At 41.1% G+C, this 24,954-nt stretch overlaps 1 protein-coding gene across 4 annotated transcripts in view; it reads left to right on the forward strand.

Moving 5' to 3' along the window:
* Window positions 1-24,954, forward strand: part of Ppp3cc (protein phosphatase 3 catalytic subunit gamma) — a 70,474-nt gene that overhangs the window by 38,485 nt on the left and 7,035 nt on the right. For 3 of the 4 annotated variants that reach the window (XM_032918119.1, XM_032918118.1, XM_032918117.1), the window contains exons 5-11: window positions 1,904-2,049; window positions 3,762-3,901; window positions 8,710-8,787; window positions 8,871-8,965; window positions 12,757-12,882; window positions 13,805-13,873; window positions 24,191-24,217. In XM_032918119.1, coding sequence (XP_032774010.1) covers window positions 1,904-2,049; window positions 3,762-3,901; window positions 8,710-8,787; window positions 8,871-8,965; window positions 12,757-12,882; window positions 13,805-13,873; window positions 24,191-24,217 — 681 coding nt within the window. The remainder of the gene's footprint in view (window positions 1-1,903; window positions 2,050-3,761; window positions 3,902-8,709; window positions 8,788-8,870; window positions 8,966-12,756; window positions 12,883-13,804; window positions 13,874-24,190; window positions 24,218-24,954) is intronic. The other variant, XM_032918116.1, reaches the window with a different exon arrangement.

Here is a 24,954-nt window from a genome sequence, read left to right on the forward strand (position 1 = left end):
CATATTGTCTAGTCTTCTCTAAAGGCACAGCTTGATTTTGAAATCCAAGGCTAACTGTATAGTCTGTTTTTTATTGCTCTAACAAAAGCCCTGAAGCTGGGTACCTTATAAAGGAAATAGCTTTGTTTATTTAGCATATAGTTTTGGAGGTTTCAGATTATGGTACCAGCATTGGTTTTGAACTGGTGAGGACTTCATGTTGGGAGAACACATGAGAGAGACAGACAGAGAGAGGAAGAGAGAGACAGACAGAGACAGACAGAGAACACACACAGGGCCAAAGATGAGAGAAAAGCCTTCTTGGAAGAACTACTGAGGATCTCACAACATCTCTTCCTTCTGGGGGCAGTGCCCCAGTGACTTCACTAGGCTCTACCTGTTAAGGTTTCTCTCTCTTTTTTTTTTTCTTTGTTTTTAAGATTTATTTATTATATAAAAGTACACTATAGCTGTCTTCAGACACACCAGAAGAGTGCACCAGATTCCATTACAGATGGTTGTGAGCCACTATGTGGTTGCTAGGATTTGAACTCAGGATCTCTGAAAGAGCAGTCAGTGCTCTTAACCACTGAGCCATCTCTCCAGCCCAAGGTTTCTCTTCTTAAAGGTTCTGCACTGTCTGGTAACATCCAACTCTGAAACCCACACATCCCTTGAGAGATACATTCAACTCATAACCATACTGTAACACCAAGGAGGAAAATGTTTGGGTTTTTTTGTTTTTGTTTTTGTTTTGTTTTGTTTTTAAATTTTAAAAGCCCATCTTTAGAGTTTTTACCTGTTACTTCATGTCTTTTTCTTCCTGGAGAATTGTGGCAAACCTACAATCTGCCCATTTGGGAGTATTTTCTTATACCATAGTTCCAACTGGACAACCAAATCAAAATATAAAAAGCAGGAGCTGGAGAGATGGCTCAGAGGTTAAGAGCACTGGCTCTCCCCTAGGACTGGATTTAAAAAGAATTGTAAGCTGCTGCATTGGGGGAAACCTAGGTAAAGTTCCCAGCACTCACATCACACTGGGTGACTCCCAATGTCTGTTACTCCAGGTCCAAGGACTCTAATTCTGCTTCTGGTCTCTGAGGGCACCTGCACATACACAGTGTGCATAACTTAGGTAGGCACACACACACACAAATAAAAAATAAATTCAAAAGTGCAAAAGGTTTTACATAAACTAGAGTAGTAATAATTCACTTACACATTTTTTAATGAGCCAGAAAGGAAGGGCTGGAGAAAATGACTCAGTGGCTAAGAGCTGCTCTTTCAGAAAGGACCCAGGTTCAGCTCCCAGCATTAGCCACACGGCAGCTCACAACAGTTCTGAACTCAGGTGCTAGGGGATCCAGTGCTCTTCTGGCCACCTCACCAGGCATGTGCTCAGTGCATGAATATACACATAGGCAAATGACTCATGCACATAAAAATAATCTTTCTAAAAACAAAAAAAATGATCAAAAAGGTTTCTGATACAGAAATAGTTTTTAGTTCTGTGGAGACAGTTCCACATGGGGTGGGGCTGGGAAATACTCTGTCTTAGAAGCTCCAGGGATCGCCAGTGCCAGCACTGTATGTAAAGGCTTTTATGGCAAAATTTGAGAATCCTAAAGAGACCCTCAGGAGCCTAAAGCCATAACCTTCCTCCAGGTAAATGATGCTGACTAATAAGACATGGGCAGCCAGCTGCCTTATCAGGTTTCCGGGGCAACAGAGCTAGAAAGTTAATCTAAATCTTTAGAAAGGGAAGGGTGTTTGGTTAGCCCTTGTGTGCAACTCTTAAAGGACATTTCTGGGACAGGGTCTTCAGACTTACCTGTGACCGGTAGCTTCTGAGCTAGCTTCACTTGGTTAAGTCTCTTCAGTATGACGCTGTTCATCCCCTGACACTGTCCTCTTTGAGTAGGTCGGATCAAGTATTCAGAGCTGGTGTACGAAGCGTGCATGCACACTTTCGACTGTCTTCCTCTTGCTGCCCTCTTAAACCAGCAGTTTCTCTGTGTACACGGAGGAATGTCTCCTGAAATTACTTGTTTAGACGACATTAGGAAAGTAAGTAACCTTTTACTATTTTCATAGAGTATGTTTTTGAATTTTTGTTCTTTATCCCAGCCAATGAATATCTATGCCATGTAGCAATTGCTGAGGTTAAGTAAAAATATTATCAGAGTAGAAAAACAGAACTGACTGGTGATCTTGTCATTGTCAGAGAGCTTTATTAACACTTGGAGAAACATAGTTCTTTCTCTTTTTAAGAATTAAAGTTTCTGTTGTTGGTTTTTTGTTTTTTTTGTTTTGTTTTGTTTTGTTTTTTGAGACAAGGTTTCTCTCTGTAACTCTAGCTGTCCTGGAATTCGCTCTGTAGAGCAGACTGGCCTTGCACTCTCAGAGATCTACCTGCCTCTGCCTCTAAGTGGTAGGATTAAAAGTATGTGCCACCACCGCTTGGCCTGAAAATTAAATCTTAATAGCCAAAAGCATACTATTCTTATAGTATAACTCTGAAACTTTAGTTCTTTTTTTTTTTTTCGGAGCTGGGGACCGAACCCAGGGCCTTGCGCTTCCTAGGCAAGCGCTCTACCACTGAGCTAAATCCCCAACCCAACTCTGAAACTTTAAAAAACATATTTGTATGTTTTAAGCAGGGTCTCTCTGCAAAGCCCCAGCTAGTCTTGAACTCAAGACAGTTCTGCCTCTCCACTAAAACGCTGTAGTCATTGGACGTGTGCTACCATGCCCAGCTTTAAAACTTTAAATGATGTTCCAGTGTGCCAAGAAAGAACATGAATGTGGAGCCTTGGCCAGGTCCCTTAACCTTTGAGTTCATTTTTTTTGTAAATGAGGAAATTTGAATAAGTTCCCTGAGCTCTGGCAGCTGTGAGATGCATTGACATTAGCATCCTAAAGGATATGTATTGGTTGTCCGTTTGCCTTATGTGGTGATTATTTCCAAGATTCTGTGTCTTCATGACTGAGAAAAAAGGAACAGCTTTGTGCACTTGCCTCACCTTCATCTCCTCAGTTCCCACACAGAAATACAAATGCAGGATTTCCTTGAGCTCACAGCCGTCTCTCCAGTAAAGAGGTACACCTGTGTGCTGGCTTTTACGTGTCCAGCCTTTCTCCTTTAGTAGATTTCATATTTAACCACTGTGAATCGGCTATAGTAAAAAGCTCTCCTCTCACTCCACAGAACCCCTTTTCTTGACTCTCAGATGTTTGGGCGTGTTCAAAAACATTTTTATTCTTTGATTTTTCTTGTGTTTTTAATGAAAGAAGCAGTAATTTAAAAAGTAAGTTAATGACAAATATTAAATGTCACCACTGCATAGAATGGAAGGAATTAAAGGGCTTTCTTTCACAATAGAAAACATCTCCATAGGAACGAAGTGAGCAGTAGAAGCCTGCCAGGGTCCCTGCTCTGAAGCTCCCCTTTCCATAGGCTCCCCATAGAGGACTAAAGTCAACTTTAGTCTTCAGAATGTTTTGTGATGGCTAATTTCACACTTGAGTTAAATGAATGCTGCAGTAGATAGCATGGAAGGAGCAGCCCCTTTCTCCAGGACCCTTAGATCACAGGACAGGATACTTATACACATTTACTGTGGAGCTCTCATTTTCTCAAGAGACAGTCCTTGGGGCTCCCTGCTTCACCTGCAATGCTTTCCTTTAGGGACAAGGGGACTTTTGATCTGCTGCTCCCAAGAGCCTTTTACTTTCCTGATTTTTTTTTCTTCTTCTTTTGGTCCTTGTGTGTCTTCTAGTTAGATAGGTTTGCTGAACCTCCTGCATTTGGGCCAGTGTGCGATCTGCTTTGGTCTGATCCCTTAGAGGATTATGGTAGTGAGAAGACCCTGGAGCACTACACCCACAACACTGTCCGAGGCTGCTCCTACTTCTTCAGGTAAGCTGAAAAAACAATGAAACAAATTGGGATCATTCTATTTACGTTTTTCTTTAATTACATATGTGGTTGTGCACATGAGTGGAGGTGCACAGAGAGAGGCTAGAGACATAAGATATCCAGGAGCTGGAATTAAGGCAGTTGTGAACCACTCAGTGTGGGTGTTGGGAACTGAATTTAGGTCTTCTAAAAGAAGACCACCGAGGCATCTTTCCAGCCCACTGTGATCCATTTAATGGAATTATTTTTAAAATTTTTAAAAAATTTTTTTCTATATGAATATTGTACCTGTATGTCTATGTACTAAGTGTGTGCCTGGTGCCCTCTAAAGTTAGAGGAGGGTATGATATCCACTAGAACTGGAATTGCGGAACCACCATGTGGGTGCTAAGAACTAAACTTGGGTCTTCTACAAGAGTGGTAAGTGTTCTTAACCACTGAACCATCTCTCAAACCCTGGTTTTATAAAATTAATCTTTTTTTCTTTTTTGAGACAAGGTGTCTTTGTGTAGTCCCGGCTATCCTGAAGCTTGCCCTGTAGACCAAGCTGACTTCGAATTCAGAAATCTACTTGCCTCTGCCTCTCCTCTGCCCCTCTGCCCCTCTCCCCCTCTCTCCCCCCCTGCCCCTCTGCCCCTCTGCCCCTCTGCCCCTCTGCCCCTCTGCCTCTGCCTCTGCCTCTCTGCCTCTCTGCCTCTCTGCGCCTCTGCCTCTGCCTCTGCCTCTGCCTCCTGAGTGCTGGAGTTAAAAGCATGTGCCTCCACACCTGGTTTTATGAAATTTTACTTAGTGGCTTAGGTCTCAAACATGTAGTATAGACTTCTGTTTAGTCTCATTCTCTGTATTCTTATTTCTCTTTGCTCTCTGTCCTTTTTCTCCCCTCCTTCTCCCCTTCCTTTCATTTTGGTGTTGGAGAGCAAATCCAAGACCTTACACATCCTGGACAAGCACTTGTTCAATTTCTTAATAGCAGATGTTTAAGTTCTAAATTAGTATTATTTCTAGATATCATCTAGATACTTCCTAATGATCTATTTTTATGTGTGTAGGTGCTTTGCCTGTGTGTGTGTGTGTGTGTGTGTGTGTGTGTGTGTGTGTGTGTGTGTGTGCATGTGTGCCTGGTGCTTGTAGAGACCAGAAGTGGCATTGGATCCCTTGGAACTGGTAGTTACAGATGACTATGAGCCATCTTGGGGTGAGAGAGCAGTACTGCAAACCAAACCTCTGCAAGAACAAGAAGTGTTTTTTTAACACTGAGCATGTCTCTAATCCCTTATCTATCTATCTATCTACCTATCTATCTATCTATCTATCTATCTATCTATCTATCTATCTCAGTTAGTTTTGTGGGTCAACTTGACACAAGCTGGAGTTATCACAGAGAAAGGAGCCTCCCTTAAGAAAACGCCTCCATGAGATCCAGCTGTAAGGCATTTTCTCAGTTAGTGATCAAGGTGGGAAGTCCCCTTGTGGGTGGTGCCGTCCCTGGGCTGGTGGTCTTGGGTTCTGTAAGAGAGTAAGCTGAGCAAGCCAAAAGAAGCAACCTCTGCATCAGCTCCTGCTTCCTGACCTGCCTGAGTTCCAGTCCTGGCTTTCTTTGGTGATGAACAGCAATGTGGAAGTGTAAGCTGAATAAACCCTTTCCTCCCCAACTTGCTTCTTGGTCATGATGTTTGTGCAGGAATAGAAACCCTGACTAAAACAGTATATAATTTCCATTAAACTAGATACTGAGCAGGCATGGTGGTATACACCTTTAATCCCAGTATTTGAGAAACAGAGGCAGGCTGCTTGGTGTGAGTCCAAGGACAGCATCATCTAGATAGTGGGTGCCAAACCAGCCAGGGCTACTGTCTTAGGGTTACTGTGCTGTGACAAAACACTATGACCAAAAAGCAAGTTGGGAAGGAAAAGGGTTCATTTGGCTTATCCAGATTATAATCTGTCATTGGAGGAAGTCAAAACAGGAACTGAATCGGGGCTGGAGGCAGCTAATGGAGAGGCCATGGAGGGTGCTGCTTACCAGCTTGCTCCCAACTTTTGGAACTTATGTCATACACAAAAAACAAAAAACAAAAATAAACAAACAAAAACTAGGATACTGATCTAGGACTTTTCCTGGAAGTTATTGTCCTATTGGTATGGTTTGTCAAGCCAAAACAAAACAAAACAAAACAAAAAAACAAACAAAAAACCCAAAATAGTAATTAAATGATATGTACGTGTAAAAGAAGCCTTAATTTGCCTCTAGACATTTTTTAAAATAACCTTTTTGAATTCTATTCTGCCATCTATCTTTCTAATGACTTATTTACTGAAAGAATTTAACTTTTCCCTCTCATGATGTTGCTTAAGGACTTAGCATTATTGGCCGAATGTCATTTGTTATAGTTCCTGTGGCCACTTGCCAACACCTCTTACAACGCAGGCCTTCCACCCAGATCTTCTCCTTGGGGGTTGCACCTGAGTTCACTGCAACCCAGTCAGTCCTCCCTGAACTCTTAGAGCATTTGCAGACCCACTGAGCAAAACAACAGATTCACCTGAGCCAGCCCATACACGGCACTGACTTTTGTTTTTAGTCTTTTTTTGTTTTATGTATAGGAGTGTTTTGCTCACAAGTATGTTTCTGCACATGTGTCTTCCTGGTATCCAAGGAGGCCAGAAGAAAGCATCAGACCCCCTGGAACTTGAGTTATGGATGTGGGTGCTAAGAGCCAAACCAGATCTTCTGCAAGAGCAGCAACTGCTCTTAACCCCTGAGCCATCACTCTATCCTTCTTGCAGTAGTTTTGTTTCTGTCTTTGCACTTTTTTGTCAGCAGTCTTTCTCAGTGTTGAAAACAGTGTCACTCAAACAGTGTCCAGGAGCACAAGCAGACTGGAATGTAACTTACAGAGTTGTCAAGTGGGAGTTGCATTCCTGGCCATGAGTTCAACATTAAAGATTCAATCTTACATTTACAAAAAATGTCATTATGCAGGAAGACATACACTTAAGTGGTTGATGAAAATATGGCCAGAGGCTCCTAGGATCTTAAACCTCATAGAGACCCTAGGAACAATGTCTCATGGCACAACTCCTTGGTTGTGGGCTTTACCAGGAGTCCACAGCCTCTTTCCTCATTCCTAAGGCCTTCACAAAACTGTTTCACCATCTATGAATGGCTGACAGATTGCTGTTTCTATGCTGGTCAAGAGGGGACTTCCTGTTCTGAAATCAAGATAATGTCAATATACAGGTGACCATAGTGAAAAACAAAGTTGCCTGCTTTTTTCTCAGACAGGACCCCTTGCATCCCATGCTGGTCTCAAACTTACTATGTAAGAGAAGATGGCCTTGAACTTCTGAGTCTTCTGTCTCACTTCCCAAGTACAGGGTTACATGGATGTGTAGCATATGTATGTGTAGCATCCCTAGAGTATGGTATACAGGTGTTGAACCCAGGACTTCGTATGCTACACAAGTAGTAGAACAGCTTAGTTATAACCCAATTCAAGAAAGAAATATTTTTTAAAAGATAAGCAATTAACATCTACAAATGCTCATATAATTGTATATTCTCTAGTTCTTCCTTTTTGTCATTCAGAAAAGTTAAAAAAAAAAAAAGACCATTTTAGGAGTATATGCAGATTTCATTAGAGTATGGTGGTCTATAATACTTATAACCTCCCGAGATAGCCATGCATAGTATTATCTTGCTATTAATATTACATACAGATCCTTTTAAGTAGATCCTTTTAATTTGCCTAAAGTTTTGATGATTTTTAAAAAATGCACTAATTTTGTAGCATTTACTGTATACACATACATGCATACATGGAGTTGTGATACATTTTCATACCAAAATACCAAAAATTTTGATTTTAATATTAGTGTTAAAATAAATTAAAAGATGGAGAAATTGTTTGTATTCTAAGGTGTCTTCTTCAGGTTTGATAGTAATGTGAAACAGAAATCACTGGTTCCTGAGCTTTTCGTAAGAGTTGAGTGGTAGGGCTGAAGAGATGGTTCCTGGGTTTAGAGAACTGGCTGTTCTTGCAGAGGACCTGTGTAATGTGACCCTGCACTGTTCAAAGATCATCCTTGTATTATTCAAATGCTGTGGCATTGTAATGCTTATAAGAATCTCTTCCTCCTTGTTGTGTAAACACTGCTCCTTATTTATTCTCTGGTTTGTCAATAAAAGCTGATCAGCCAGTGGTTGAGCAGAGGAGAGAATGGGGCTGGACTTCCGATGCCAGCCTGGGGTGGAGGGGGAGGAGGGGCTGGGAAGTAGGATTCACTGTGAAGAGAGGGTGGAGGAGACCTTGAGAACACACCTGGAGCAGAGAGAGCCAAAGCAATGCTAAGATGCAAGTATCTTGGGGATATTGATTGGGAGGTAGCCAGATTATTTTAGAGGATTAAAATAGATTAATATTGTCCAGCAATTGTGCTGTAAAGCTTGATTAAACAAGTCTTATAGTCTCTCATTTATTTGGAAGCTAGTCAGGATAAAGAAAAAATTTATCACTTTTAAAATTGCTCTAGCACCTAGGTTCAGTTCCCAGCACTCATGGTTTATAATTGTAACTCCAGATCCATAGGATCTGCTACCTTCCTTTGGTCTCTGTGGGAACTAGGCCTCAAATGGTGCACATACATACAAACAGGCAAAATCCTCGTAGACATAAAGTAAATCTTAAATTGTATGGTCTGTAGTATCTGTAATCTTAAAACAACTCTCAGCTTGGGTTTTCTGTTTCTTCCTATTAAAACATAACTGCTATAATTCCATACTTTGGTTTTCTCATTTTCTTTTTCAGTTACCCTGCAGTTTGTGAATTTTTACAGAACAATAGTTTATTATCAATAATCAGAGCCCATGAAGCCCAGGATGCTGGGTAAGTTGCATTTAGACTCTCATATTCCTGCAGAGGCTTTACTTTTAGTGTAAAGATGCCTGAGCTTATCTCTCTTTTTCCAGGTACCGAATGTACAGGAAGAACCACACAACTGGCTTTCCATCACTCATTACAATTTTCTCTGCCCCCAATTACCTAGATGTCTATAACAATAAAGGTAAAGAAGCCCAGCAATATCTGAGTGAACTGTTAGTGACTGTGCGCTCTACTTTAATTTTGTGTTTTATATTATTATTGTGTTCATTTGTTTATTTTTATTTTTTGGTTTTGTGGATCAAACCCAGGACCTTGTGTTTGTGAAGCAGGTACTCTAACTCCTGGCTATATCCTGAACACCTATTTTTAAGTACAAAATTTCAGTCAAATGACCAGATCTTGGGTAAGGAGTGTGGCTTTGTAGTAAAGCAGGTGTTCAGCATGGGAAAGGCTTAGCTTCAGTCTCTGGTATCTTACTCTGCTCTGTACCCAGCTCCACGGGATTGTGACATCTCTCCCTCTCTCTCACCCCACTCCTCTTTTTGTTTGTTCTGTTCTGAGACAAGATTTTGCTATGTAATGCAGACTGGCTTTGAACGTGGGGTCCTCATGCTTCATCTCCCAAGGGATAGGGTTACAGGTATGTACTACCACACCTAGATAAAGAGGAGATCTTACTAGAAAAGAAGGTCAATACATTTAGAATGTAAGCTACTGCTTGGCCTCCATCTCCTAAGAGATTGGGCTCTTTGGGAGTATATTTGTTTAGTATTTTCAACTAAACAAATGGGGTCTTACTGTACAACCCAAGCCAGCTTCAAACTCATCATCCTGCTTCGGCCTCCCTAATGCTGGGATTTAGACATCCACCATCATACCTGGCTCTCCATTAGGTGGTTTCTTTGTTTGGAGATAGGATGTCTCTGTGTAGCCCTGGCTGTTCTGGAACTCACTCTGTAGACCAGGCTGGCCTCAATTTGGAGATCTACCTGCTTCTGTCTCCTAAATGTTGGGGTTAAAGGCGGTGAGCCACCACTGCCCCTGTTTTGTTTCATTTAAAATCAAACTGAGAGCTGGAGAGATGGCTCAGTGGTTAGGACCATTGGCTGCTCTTTCACAGGACCTGGTTCAATTCCCACACCCACATGGCAGCACACAACTGCCTGTAACCTAGTTTCAGGGGATTGAAGACCTTCACACAGACATACATGCAAGCAAAACAGCAATGTGCATAAAATTAAAAATAATTTTTTTTAAAAAAATCTGAGTGTCCCTTTGTCTTTTCTCTTTTAATCTTGTGCTCTGTTAGAACCTATGGCCTTACGCTTGCTAGGAGGTATTCTGGTACTGAGCTCCACGTCCAGCCCTGATCACTCATTATTTTAACTCTCCCCTAACCTTAGCTTTATTAATTGCTCCAGGCTATTGTCTAATCCAACTGTCCTATAGTGCTCTGCTATGTTATTTCTTTTCCCTAATATTTCACATGGATTAGCAGCTTGGGCTTTTTCCTAGTTTCCTTTTTTATCAAGTATGTATATACTTTATTATTTAGCATCGTCAGGGATGCTTGTGCTCCTATGCCTCTTTTTGTGCCACTATTGAGATCATCTGTGGAAAGCCTGGGGGCTCCCCAGTGTGCTTAGCAGAAATACACACACACACACACACACACACACACACACACACACACACACACACACACACACACACACAGAGTTTCTCTATGCAGCTCTGGCTGTCCTGGAAATTACTATGTAGACCAGGCTGGCCTCAGACTCGCAGAGAGCTGCTCCTGCTGCCTTCCAAGTGCTGGGGTTAAAGACATGTGCCACCACCCAACAGTTTACAAATGCTTCTTTAGTCCTGAGAAGAACTCTGGCACCTCCTCTTTCTATGGCTGCTTTTCATGTCTTTTGTTTGTTTTCTTTTTTCTCTTTCTCTCTCTCTCTCCCTGTCTTTCTTTCTTTCTTTCTTTCTTTCTTTTTTCTTTTTTTGAGACCTAGGCCAAATGGCCTTTGAATTTGCTTTATTGCCTATGATGACAAATTCTAATCCTGCCTCCATTCCAGAATACTGGAATTCAGGCATGTGCCATATCTGATGTATATGGTGCCAGGCCTCATGCATGTTAGGCAGTGTTCTGCAAGCTAAGCTTCTTTGGAGAGATCTTTAGGTTCATTGGTACCCAAGTTGTATCTCTGCTCCACTGGTGACCTAAAACATCCTCAGGTGGGATTTTTATCTTATTTCTGTTTCCCCCAACACCTGTATCTGTCCCCTTGGAACAAACTCCAAAAATTTCTTAAGCTTCCATTTTCAAACATCCACTGTTGAGACTAACTTCTTTTTCCTGTGAGGGAGAGAATTACTGATACATTCACTTTAGCTCTTGGAGGGGTCGGGGAAGAGGGAGGAAGGGAGGGAGAGAGAGAAATTATGTCTCAAAACAAAACAACAAAAAACCCTAACCAAACAAAAAAGAGTAATTGAATGAATAGTACAAACAATAACATGTTACAGAATAAGAAGCATTTAACAATATAAAGAAGCCTTTCTCCCCAACCCCATCAGCCTCCCTCTCTTGGTTGGGGGCTGTCCCTCAATCTAAGGCAGGAAGGTGGTGGCTGCAAAAGTTTCTAGCTAGGCAGTGGTGGCACAGGTCTCTAATTCCAGCACTCAGGAGGCAGAGGCAGAAGGATTTCTGAGTTTGAGGCCAGCCTGGTCTACAGAACAAGTTCCAGGGCAGCCAGGGGTACACAGAGAAACCCTGTCTCATCCCCAGTCACAAGTCTCTGATGTTTGTCGACTCTGGGCTCCACAGTTTGTTATAAAAAGTGGAAAATACATGCTGAGATACAGACTATGAAGATGATCAGACAGAGCCAAGCAAAATTGGTTATCTTTGACAAAAGCTGCCCAACTTGAGGAAAATCTGAAATAGAATACTATGCCGTGTTGGCCAAAACTGATGCCCATCACAAAAGTGGCAATAATATTGAATTGGGCACAGGATGCAGAAAAATACCACAGATTATTGGTATTATTGGTATATGGGGATTATTGACCCAGGTGGTGCTAATATTATTTGAAGCAGCCAGAACAGGTTGGTGAACAGTAAATGAGGAAAGGTTTTATTTAGTAGAGCTTTGCCAGAGGTTTTTGTTTTGTTTTGTTTTGTTTTTCCAGAGCTGAGGACCGAACCCAGGGCCTTGTGCTTGCTAGGCAAGCACTCTACCACTGAGCCAAATCCCCAACCCCAGAGGTTTTTTTTTAAAGTATACAGAAAATCATAAGTATGCACCTATGTGGCATGGTTACTGTTAAAAGTTTAGAGACGGGGTTGGGGATTTAGCTCAGTGGTAGAGCGCTTGCCTAGCAAGCGCAAGGCCCTGGGTTCGGTCCCCAGCTCCGAAAAAAAGAAAAGAAAAAAAAAAGTTTAGAGACACTCTTAGAATGCTGAAAATAGAAGAAACTGTTTTTAATTGACTGTGAGAAGATTCTACATTCTACCACTAAACATTGAGTGTAAAAAGTTTCAGCTGTGGCACATGCCTTGCTAAGGAGCCTCTCCTCAGCAGGTGATATTGCAGGGAGTCATGATTGTAACTTAGGAGTCCCTTACGAGTCATGATTGTAACTCTTCGGCCAGTAAATGGAAATTACAGTGAGTTTTTCTGTGTTGAATTCGAAGTTTTTCCAGTAGCTAATGCACAACAAACCCTTGGTGTTTCAGAGCAGTGTCCTCTGTGCTTTGATGCTGTGAACTCCCCAAGTGACTTTGTTCCCTGTGATAATTAATCCCCAAGAGAATGAACCCTGTAAAATTCTTCAAACTTGTCAGGCTCTTCTGAATTTACAAATGGAAAACAAGTCATTGAAAAGTCTGTGTAGTTGGTTAACAGGGACAACGCACAAGACCTGCTACGTTGTGGTTCCCTGTGCCCACTTGTCTTGTGTTTTACTTTTTAGCTGCAGTATTGAAATATGAAAACAATGTCATGAACATCAGGCAGTTCAACTGTTCTCCACACCCTTACTGGCTCCCAAACTTCATGGATGTTTTCACATGGTCTTTGCCTTTTGTTGGAGAAAAAGGTAAGCGAATCCCAGTGTGCATCTAATCACCAGCCCTCTCCTGATGAGACACCTTTAAATTCCTGGAATTTATCAAAAATGTATGCTAATTTTGTTTGTTCTCTACAAAGATTTTTAAATTTTTTACTTATAAAAAAATTGCCTTACTTGTTTATGTGTACAGTATTGGGGGCAGGGCTCACATACTGTGGCCTGTTTGTGGAGAGGGCAGAGGACAACTTTGTGGAGTTGGTTCTCTCCTTTCACCTTTACATGAGCTCCAGGGATTGAGCTTGGGTCACCAGGTTCGTACAGGAATACCTTGATCCACTGAACCCTGTACAAAGATTTGTAAATGACATTAATCTGTTCATAAATGTTAGTCTCTTATGGTTTTTTAATCTGAAATATCAATTTAAAACAGCTGTCTTGTATGATCAAGATCTTAATGTGGCCACTATCCTGTTTCTTCTGTGAATCATCAGTGTAACAGAATTTAGACTGAATTTGTCCTAGAGTTTTATGTGTACCACTGCACAAGTGAGCAGCACGAACAGAAAACACAGTTACACAACTGAGCTGCACAAACAAAACAGATCCACAAATGAGCAGTTCTAACATAAAACAAGCCTGCTGGATGTAGGCCTGTTGTGATTTCTTTGTAAAATGGGAAGAAATGTTTATATGCATATCTGAGCCAAAGGGTCTGAGCAGCTATCTAATAAAGTCAAGTATTCTGTGATAGACTTCACAGATTCTTACCTAACCAGGACAAGTATAGACAAAAGTTCTCTTGGAACCTTATGGTCTATCCTTGATTCTATTTTCATAGCTAATTATAATATGATAAGTTGCTTCTGCTGTTGTTTACTTAATGTACTTTAATTTATGCATGTCCAGAAGTGTCCTATTAACTATGTCCACACTGTTATTTGCCACTTAGTCACAGAGATGTTGGTCAATATTCTCAACATATGCTCGGATGAAGAAATGTCCTTAGTCGAAGAGGAAGGTAAACTTCTTACTCAAATAGAAATGGGTTATGATTGGGATTTCATTTATTTTGAGTGTTTTTTGTCTTACTGGAAAAGAATTATGTTCATTGTAAAAAAAAAAAAAAAACTTCGATAACTATAGGAATCCATAAATAGAAAGAAAACAGTCACTATTGTTCTGCCATCTCAAATGTCTACCAATAAGGCCTATGTGTAAAATGTCTTTACCTTTACATAGATACTTTTCATTTTTGTTATTTACAAAAATGAGGTGACATGACATTGTGTCTTCATACCTATTTGTTTTCCTTTGTAGTCTAGCTTTTCATGATTACATAGTTGTCCATGTTCATCAATCACTGTGCTAACTGATATTATAGCTGCTGCTGGATAGTATACTTTCCCCCACAATTTTAGCTTTTAAAACTGCTACAATTTGTTACCAGACAGTGGAGACACACACCTTTAATCCCAGCATTCAGGAGGCAGAAGCAGGTGGATCTCTGTGAGTTCAAAGCTTGGTCTATAGAGTAAGTTCCAGAGCTACACAGAAAAGCCCTGTCTTGAAAACCAAACAAAAAACCTGCTATCAATATAATCACTGCTCATTCTTATATTTCTGGTTGTGAACCTAGCCTGTAACAGCTGAGCCATCTCTCCAGCCCAATCACTGCTCATTCTATCAACAGTCAGTCTTTGTTATTTGCCTGATGTATGCCAAATACTGTTTATGCCTTTCTTCTTAATAAGCTTACATTGTATTATAAGGAAGACAAGAAATAAATACAGAGCAGTTACTGATGAGTTCTATGGAAGAAAGTAATGCAGTATTAGAAACTGAGTAGGGTTGGGGATTTAGCTCAGTGGTAGGCGCTTGCCTAGGAAGGCAAGGCCCTGGGTTCAGTCCCAGCTCGAAAAAAAGAACAAAAAAAAAAAAAAAAAAAAAAAAAAAAAAACCGAGGAGTAACATTTTCTTATTTTTATAGGTTAAATGTCTAGAAACTGCATATGTATCAATATTTAAAGCTTAATCTGATACAGATAGCCTTTTAAAGGCTATGTTACTCTGTATATCTGTGTGTCCTGCATAGTTGACAATGCTTTTTCTGGTACTGTTTATTTTCTTGTTAGAGTTTACACACACACACACACACACACACACACACACATACAGTGCTGGGACTAGAACTCAGACATCTTGTGAGCTAGACAAGTGTTTACCACTGAGCTGTATCCCTAGCCCTAAAATTTTAATTTGTACTTTTATGATGACTAATAATTACATTTTTCTTATGCTTATTGACAATGTTATTTTCTGTTTTGTGAATATAAATTCATATATTACTAGTTTTTCTATTGGATCATATGCATGTTTTGCTTCCCATATTGATATGTAAGAGATCTTTGTAATGTGTCCTAGTATAGTAATGCTGGTTATTATATATGTAGCTAAGTGCTTTTTCCCCCTGATTTCTATCACTATGAATTAGTGTGTTTCCTTTAGAAGAATTAAGTTTAAACTAATTTGTAGCCAAGTGCTTCTAGTGTGTTGTGAGTGGTTTGATCTGAAAGTTAGACTCTAACTTGTCTGAGGGTATAGGAGTTTTTGGAATATGGTGTCACATGATCACAGACCTCCAGTTTATATTCTTTGCAGGCCTAGGTAGTTCACTTAACTATTGCATAAAGTGTTGTATGGTGGAGAACACATAGCTCCCACTGGGAGCCTAGAGGAGATTCCTAAACATTATTAGATTCTACATGGAAGGTTATAAGCAGATGGAGTATAGCTTATGAGCTCCTCTTCTGGTTAGGAGATTGTTGAATGGAGCCAGTCCTTTCGAGGAAATCTGAGCAGTACTTTAAAAAGAACTTAGGGAAAGTAAAATATGTAAAAAAAAATGGATTTAATAAACTTTATATGCAAATCTAAATAGAAATTGAAATGGCTGTAAACTATGATATGCATTAAGAAAAACTTCTGGTGAGATAGCTCAGCTGACTAAGTAAGGCCCTTGCTGATAGGGCTGATGACCTGAGCCCCATCCCCAGGACTCACATGGCAGAAGAAAACTAGTTCTCACACGTTGTCTATGACCTACACACACAGGCTGCACAGTGTGCACTCGTTTTTTTCTTTTCACCAGGTGGGTTCTAGGGCTCTAACTCAGTCCAGCTTTTTGGCAAGCACCCCCACCCATTGAGCCCATCCACTGTCTGAAATTTGGGGTTTTAAAAAGTAAGACAATTTAAGGATTTTTACTTCAGCCCTACCTGTTAAGGCAACTAGAAAAGCTGGACCAAATGTTTTTTTGAAGTTGGTTGGTGGCAGTGTACACCTTTAATCCCGGCACTGGGGAGGCAGAGGCCAGCAGGCGGATCTCTTTAAGTTTGAGGCCAGCCTGGTCTGCAGAGTTCCAGGACAGGCAAGGCTACAGAGAAAAACCCTGCCTTAAAAAACAAAAGAACCAAAAGTTTTGTGAATAGTTTTAAATCCATATGAAAGCAGACAAAATAATAAAGAATTACAAGGGGGTTGGGGATTTAGCTCGGTGGTAGAGCAGCAAGCGCAAGGCCCTGGGTTCGGTCCCCAGCTCCGAAAAAAAGGAAAAAAAAAAAAAAAAAGAATTACAAGGTGATGATTGAAAATGTCAGAAATGTAGACAGTCAGATGAGTCAGTGAAATGATCATAAATCATTTTATGGGTGGGTAAAAAGGTTTACGAGTGATTTTTATAACTGTATGTACTAAGCTGAAAAGAATGGGTTAGGACTTCAAGGAGGATATACATGACTGTCAGTTTCTGCTCTTTGAGATCTCAGAGGGTGAATCTGAATCTGCAAGAGCAAAGGTGAGCTAGGAGATATACTGTTGGTCTTCATCGTCTCAGCCTTTGGCATGAAGTAGTCCCTGTAAAAAAAGATGTCTGTGAAATAACAGCATACAGGATCTCAGTAAGCAGTCTGTCAAATACAGTGCATGGCTGACAAGCAAAAGTAAGCAGACATGTGGGGAGCTAACAGCAAAACGAGAAAGAGCAAGGGTTCCCAGAACAAGGCCGGCAAGATGGCTCAGTGGGTAAAGGGACTTGCTGCACAGGCCTCATACATTCTAGATTTTACTTCAGAACTCCCAGAACACAGAAGAACAATACCAACTCTGTAGAGTGACTAGTCTCTGTCCACTGTGTTCACACTGTGGCAGGATCCTCCTTCCCCATTATCCATACATAGGCGGACGTGTGCATGCACACATGCATGAGCACAATAACAACAGAAATAAGATTTTTAAAAAGTTCCAGCCAAGCATGGTGTCATACACCTTTAATTACAACACTTAGGAGGCAGAAGCAAGTGACTGTGTATGGAATATAGAAGTTCTGGGCATTCCCACCATACATTAATGAGACTGTTCACAAACAGCAAAGGGTTTTCAGAAGTAGCAGAAATTAAATACAGACCCTCCATAGGCCACAGATATTGGCTTTGTCACACCAAACTTAAAGCAAAATAAAACCCTTAATTTGTTTTTTGGTAGATTGGCTGGCCTGGAATTCACTGTGTAGACCAGGCTGGTTTGAAACACCACAGAGATCCACCTGCCTCAGCCTTCCGAGCCCTGGGATTAAAGGTGTATACCATCATCCCTGGCTTAATTTGTTTAAGAAATTATGTTGGTAGAGAACTGTGCGTTATAAGAAGGAGGACTGTAGCATATTTGATAAAGCATCAAAAGTGGAATCATAGCACTGAAAAATAAGATGACAGATTAGCCAGCTTGGTACAGTGAGATCTGGGAGGCAGATGAGAGCAAATCTAACTGAAGCATGGTGAGAAGGGAGTGCAGAGTCAGCTAAGAGACTCAACACATGCTGCACAGCCTAGCACATGTGTGCCTGGAGTACCTTTGAAAGGTTCACATACAAACAATTGCAAGAACTGAGAAGACACTGAGCTTAACTGAAGAAACCCTCAGCAAAGCAGGACAGACACCAAGGACAACTTCTAGCCTCTGGTAGTGAGGTTCTCAAGATGGAAGATGGGTCTGAAAGCAGCTGTCCAAATGGGGGTTGCCCCCAGAGGAGCCGCTGGACAGGCAGGGTCTTCATGGAAATAGCAGAGCAGGGGCTGGAGAAACACACCAAGGTATGGAAACTAACTCCCAGTACTGTAGAATCCTGCACTTAGCAAAATGGATAAACAATAAAGGTGAAATAAATATTTTCCTTTATTTATACTTCCCCAACCCTCAAAATTTTTACTCAGAAAATTAGCAGGAAATATATACTAAATGAAATTCTAAAGGATAGTATTTAAGCAGAAGGAAAATCCTAGAAAGGAGATTAGAAACACAAGAAGGAATGAAGAGGAGAAGTAGTGAGCAGGTGCACAGATGGTGTGAACATATTCTTGTCAGACCTGAACAAGCAAAGCATGTACTGGTAATAATGGAGTATAGAAACAGTACCGGGATGTACAGGGACTGTAAATTCTGATCAAACCCAGCATCTCATACATGATATGCCAGTGTTCTTCTGAGCAATAACCCCAGCCTTTACCATTATACTTCAGTATGTAATAGACTCATAGTGCAATCTCTAGGTTCAGCTGGAAGAAAATAGCTTGTTATGTAACTTTTAAGTTATAGGAAAAATGGGATGAAGAAAAATAAAACAGAAGAAAATGTAGATTTAACCATATTACAAACAAACAAACCAGGTATATTGACAGTGCAAGGGCAAAGGGCTGGAGAGTAATGAACGCACCCCTGGGTCAGGGCTACTGTTGCTGTGAGGAAACGCCATGACCAAAGCGATGTGGAGAGGAAGGGTTTAGTCAGTGTATGTTACACTTTCTAGTTCATTATCAAAGGAAGTCAGGAAAGAAACTCCAGCAGGGCAGGGACCAGGGGGTAGGAGCCAGGGGTTTGTTGCTCACTGACTTGCTCCCCAGGCTTTCTCATCCTGCTTTCTTACAAAATCCAGGACCACCAGCCCAGTGAAAGCACCACCCACAGTAGGCTGGGCCCTCCCCCATCGATCACTAATGAAGAAAATGCCCTACAGTCTTGTCTGCAGCCTATTCTTATGGAGCACTTTTCAGTTGAGGCCTCCCTTCTGACGACTCTAGCTCAAGTCAGCTGACATGAAACTGACCAGGACAACTGACTCCTTGTCAGCTTAATACACAAACGCATCGCTTTTCAGCTAGAACTTTTCCTTTCTCGTACATCCCCGAGTTGACACACTAATATTAATATCAATATAAAACATAAACAACTTTAAAAGTTCCACAGCCCTTACAAATTTAAATACAATAAAACTTCAGGCTCTTTGAAATACTCAATTTCTTTAGAATTCCAAAATATCTTTTAAAAGTTCAAATTTTTTCACCTGTGGGCTCCTGGAAAAAAATTATATTAAATACCTTCTTACTTCAAAAGGGAAGAATCAGGGTATAGTCACAATCTGAATGAAGCAAAACCAAACTCCAACAATATTAATAACTCGATGCATCTGGAATTTACTTAGGATCTTCTGGAATCCTCCAAAGAGCTTGGCTTACTTCTCTGGCTCTGTACTCCACAGCACGGAGTTTGTCTTCTAAGCTTGGGCATGCTCTACTCCACTGCTACTGCTGCTGTTCTTGGTGTCCATCACATGGTACTGGCATCTTCAATATGCTGGGCTCTTCCCCTTCATCTGGGTTATATGTTCACCAATAACTTCTCCTATGTCTCTTCATGGTGCCACACCTCAACTCCTCTCCATGACCCTTCAGTCCTGAGCCTTCAACTGACACTGAGACTGCCTCTTCACCAAGTGCCAAGCCTCAGCTGTTCTCCATGACCCCTTCATACCTTCATAAACCAGTACCACATGAGTGACTCTTACACTGCCAAGTTTAGTTGCCAGCATGGGATACAACCTTGACTGCCTCTGGAACACAGCTTCAGTGTGCCAACTCTCAGGAAACACTTCCTAGAAGATTTCACCTCAGGGATGCTAGTTTCTTCTTAATCACCGCTAATAAGCTCCAGCTAACCAGCATCAACTGTCTTAGTTAAGACAAAGGTTATGCTTTAGCTTTAGTGGTTCTGGTCTCTTATTAATCAGCAGATTCTTCAGCCCCAGCTGACCAGATGTCACAGATTCATCCCAACAAAAGGCCCAGTAGAGTCTTTGGTTCCCTCTGAAACTTCAAGGGCTAGTCCTTCCACAGTTCTTCCACAAACAACATGGCCAGTCCTGTCATAACAATACCTCCCGATCCTGGTACCAATTTGTCTTAAAAGTACTACTGCTGTGAGGAAACACTATGACCCAAAAAACTTGGGGAAGAAAGGGTTTATTCAGCGTATGCCTCCATATCACAGTTCACCCAAGGAAGTCAGGACAGGAACTCAAGTGGACAGGACTTATAGAAGCCATAGAAGGGTGCTGCTTATTGACTTGTTCCTCATGACTTCCCTCAGCCTACATTCTTAGAGAATCCAGGACCACCAATCCAGGAATAACACCACCCATCAATCACTAATTTAGAGAATGTCCTAAAGGCTTGCCTACAGCTTGATCTTATGGAGACATTTTCTCAATTGAGGCTCCCTCTTCTCTTGTCTTAGTTAGGGTTTCATTGCTGTGAAGAGACACCATGACCATGGCAACTCTCATAAGGGCAACATTTAATTGGGGCTGGCTCACAGGTTCAGAGGTTCAGTCCATTATCATTATAGTGGGAAGCATGGCAGTGTCTAGGCAGGCCTGGCACTGGAGGAGCTGAGCGTTCAACCTCTTGTTCTGAAGGCAGCTAGAAGTCTGTCTCCCAGGGAGCTCAGATGAGGGTCTTAAAGCCCATGCCCACAATGACACACTTCCTCCAACAAGACCACACCTAATAGTACCACTCCTTGGGCCAAGCACATTCAAACCATCTCATCTATGGTAACTCTAGCTTGTATCAAGGTGACATAAAACTAGCCAGTACAACTACCTAGCCTAGATTGATTCTAAACATCATAGGGAAGTGGCTAAAAGCTTAACACCATAGGAGGGTTTGTTCAGATGTCAAGATTTAATGTAATGCTACAGCAATTAAAATGATTAATTCGGTAGCTAAGCATTGAAACACAATAGAGAATCTAGAATTAAGCTACGTGTATATGGATGCTTGATTTTTATCAGAGGTGGAATTGTACAATGACTTTGTTTGTGTGAGACCTGAGTGTATAGCTCTGGCTATCCTGGAACTCACTATGTAGACCAGACTGGCCTTTAACTCACAGAGATCCACCAGCTCTGGAATTAAAGGTATGTACCACCATACCTGGCCAATAATGGCATTTTAAATAAATACTTTGTGGACATCCACTTTTAAAAAATGTAAATCCACATGGGATATATTTCGTGGATCCAAAATACTTATTTTTGTGGCTTTATATTTCATTCAGATATGAAGGGTGAAGGAGACTGAGGATGTGGTTCTGTAGCAGAGGATGTGCCTAGCATCTGTGAGGTCCTGGGCTGCTTCTCTAGCATCACTCCATCACAGCAACAAATAGCAAAGTAGTGACGAAGTCCTGTCATTCCAGCCCTCAGGACTGTGGCAAGAGAATCATAGGTTGAGGCCAGTGGGGGTTATGTAGTGAGTTCAAGGTTAACCTGAGCTTCATAGAGAGTCCCTGTTTCATCAAACAGCAGAAGTTTTTAAAAACTGAAATGTAAAACAATGGATTTTTGAAGTATTTATAATACAGAATTACCTTGATAACCATGCAATGGAAAAAAATCCTTTAAACAAGATGCAAAAAACACTAGCCACAAAGACAATGATGAATAAATTAGATACATTGAAAGCAAGAGCTGGGACTGGAGAGCTGGCTGGCTCAGTGACTAAGAGCATGTGCAGCTCTTGCATTCACATGGCTGCTGCCAACGCTGGTTCTTCTGAGGGCACTGCATGCACTTACATATGTGCAGGTAAAATGCTCATGCACATATATTAAAAATAAAATAAAGGTAAGAGCTTTTGCTTATTCAGAGACTCTGTTCAGCATGTGAAGAGTCAAGCCATCCAGAAGGACACGATGTTTGCAGTGCGACCAGCAAATGGCCCACTGACAAAAGACTGAAGTACTTCCAATCAGGATGGTGGGGCATGGATAGGCACCTCAGAGAATTTCCAAAGGGCTAAGAAAAATAAAACATATGTTCAGCCACATTAGTAATCAGGAAAATGCAAATTAGAATAATAATGGGATAATACTTCATACTTACCAGATTAGGCAGAACGAAAGATGAGTCATGTCCAGTGTTAGTCAGCATATGTAGTAATGGTGGTATTCACACACAGAAGTAAAATTTATAGATCCCACTCTAATAGACAGTGCTAAACTGTTATCCAACATTAAACATAACCACGCTCTAGAGCTAAGCATTCTAATGTCCTAGAAACATACCAGGTGCATATGTACACCAAAGACAGATATATACAGAAATATATACAGAGCCTCACTTGCAATAGCCAAAAGTTAGAAGCAACACAAATGATTATTGTTGTATAGGTGATGAATTATTGCACAGTTGACCCAGCATGGCACAACATACCTTTAACACTTGGGAGGCAGAAGCAGGTGCATCTCTGAGTTTGAGGCCAGCCTCATCTACTTAGTGAGTTCTGGAACAGTCGTGGCTATAGAAAGAGACTGTCTCAAAAAACAAAACAAAACAACATAGTGGCACAGTGCTGCAGTGGGACAGTATGTGACGATGAAAATGGAAGTGTGTCTTACTGAGATAATGTCACCCCAATGCTCAATTGTCCAACTATATGAAATCCAAAACCTGAGATCTGGGCTGCTGAGATGGCTCAGTGGGCTAATGAACCCTGTCAGGCCTGAGCACCTTGGTTCAATGTCTGGGACCCACATAGTAGAAGAAATGAAACAATTCCTATAAGTTGTCTTCTGACCTCCTTGCTAAGAGTGCACACAAAGAGAATAAATAAATATAACTTGTTAAAAAAACAATAAAAACTTAAGTCCACTCATGATAAAACTGAAAAGAACAGGAAGAAGAAAGTCCCAGTGAAGGGCATCATTAGGTCTGGGACAGGAGAGGCTGCAGGTGTTTAGGTACTATGGGTTGAGGGCAACATGGGTATTGCCTTGGGTGACTAGGTTTATAGGCTTGTGTTTTTAAACAAATCATGTAGTGACTAGTTTGCTTTGTATAAATACAGAAAACTCATTACACTTCACAGTAAAAAGGTAAGAACTACATGTCTACAAATGGAAGAGATCGAACATTTGGAAGTTAAGACAAATTCGTTGGCGTCAGTCAGTGGGGAGAGAGGCAATTTAGAAAACATTAATAACAGGTCTGAAAATGCCAGGATAAAATCTGCTAATTTGTATGGTAACTTAAAAAATTAATATAAAACAAACCCAAAGATCTTTTCATGCTGTAAGAAAGACACATCCAATGCTAAGGTCTGTCTAGGAATGGAACAAGGTAACAGGTGACTTCTAAATGCATTAGTGTGCTCACTTAGTTGGTTTGGGAACATTAAAGCCTTATTTAGTGCTAGGGGACAATGGATATCAATACTAGTTGCAGAACTGAGAATAGAAGAGCAGGCAGGGACACTGGGCTCACCAAGTAAAATAGGTGAGAACCTTTGAAAAAGCTGTTAAAACTCTGCTTGCCGTGGGACAACGGTCCCTTCACTGGTCTGGAGGCTGATCTCTAAATCCAAAGGAGTTCTGGACTATAGATGGCAAAGGACCAGCATGCAGTGCTCAGAGCCATCAGTTGCCTTTTCCCAGCTCTGGAAGTTTTTGATTCCCTCTGGGTCTTAACCATGAGCAAACACCAAGGACCATCAGACCCCTAAGCAAAGTCTTTGCAAGACAGAAGCCACAGAAAACAACTTGAAGTCTGAAGGTTTAAACTTTAAACCTATACGAAGGAAAATGTCTACTGAGAAGTGAGGTGCTCTAGCAAGTCAAACAACAGTACTGAGTTCCTGCTGAGAGATCTGTGAGCTGTTCTGTCCCATAAACAGTATCTTTATGTTATTTTCATGCTGGGGTTGGGGAGATAATAGTAGATGGGGATTAATGCCAAAGGGTAAACTATTAAGACATGGAAGAAAGGACAGAACCAGAGCCTGTATTTAGCCTCGTGGAGCAAGCAGTCTCAGAGCTGCTCAGCTAACAGCCTGCTCCTCTCCCTGTATTTCACACTAGGATTTTTTTCTCTTCCATGTAAACTCCCATCATCCTCCCATGTGTCTGTCTTCATCTCTTTATTTCTTGGTGTCTCTTCTTCCTGAAGATCACTACATTTCAAGCTGTCCAAAAGGTATCCAACTGAATGTGCTGTCAGCTTGCTGTCTGCTCCACCACTGTTGATTGGCTAGTTGTTTTGAATTGATAGTTGGGCAGTGTCACATGACTTTCCACCCTCCCTCTCAGTGGGAATGGCTGTTCTCTGTGGACCTGTTGTTTGATTTGGCAGAATTGAGAGGTAGGAGAGAGGATGGAAAGCCTGTGTATCTTTGTCCAACTTTTGGATGCTGTTGCCTGGTATATGCCTGGATCTTGCTTTTCATGTTTGGGCTATTTCCTAAATCTTAAATAAGAAAAGGCCATAAAGTCTTACATTAACTTTTCAATGTTGCTTTTTAAAATATCTTACCCATCCTTGTAATCTTTGTGGCACAGTTGTTAGGAGTAGTCTGAAGAAACACAACCGGCTGGTATGAGGAAAGAAGACCGTAGAAAGAAAGTGGCCCTTCCTAAGTTCAGGATTGCTGCTGCCTTTGGCAAACCAGACCCTGCATCCAAAGGTGGCATGTAGCATTCTCAAAGGAGACCTTGGCTTGTAGCCATGATCGATTGATCGATCGATTGTTGTGAGCTTTGTTTGTGTCTTTATGTTTCATTCTTCACTGTGTTTCAACATTTCAGAAGTACGAAACCTCCTGCTCCCCATAGATGACTCTTTTTGTGACCCCTTCATTCATTCTCTCCTTCATTTCTTCTCTCCTGTTGTTTTCTTTTTGTTCCTTGCAACTTCCCAGGATTGTTAGTTGTTTT

The sequence above is a fragment of the Rattus rattus genome, chromosome 12 (assembly GCF_011064425.1).
Source record: "Rattus rattus isolate New Zealand chromosome 12, Rrattus_CSIRO_v1, whole genome shotgun sequence".
Lineage (NCBI taxonomy): Eukaryota > Metazoa > Chordata > Mammalia > Rodentia > Muridae > Rattus > Rattus rattus.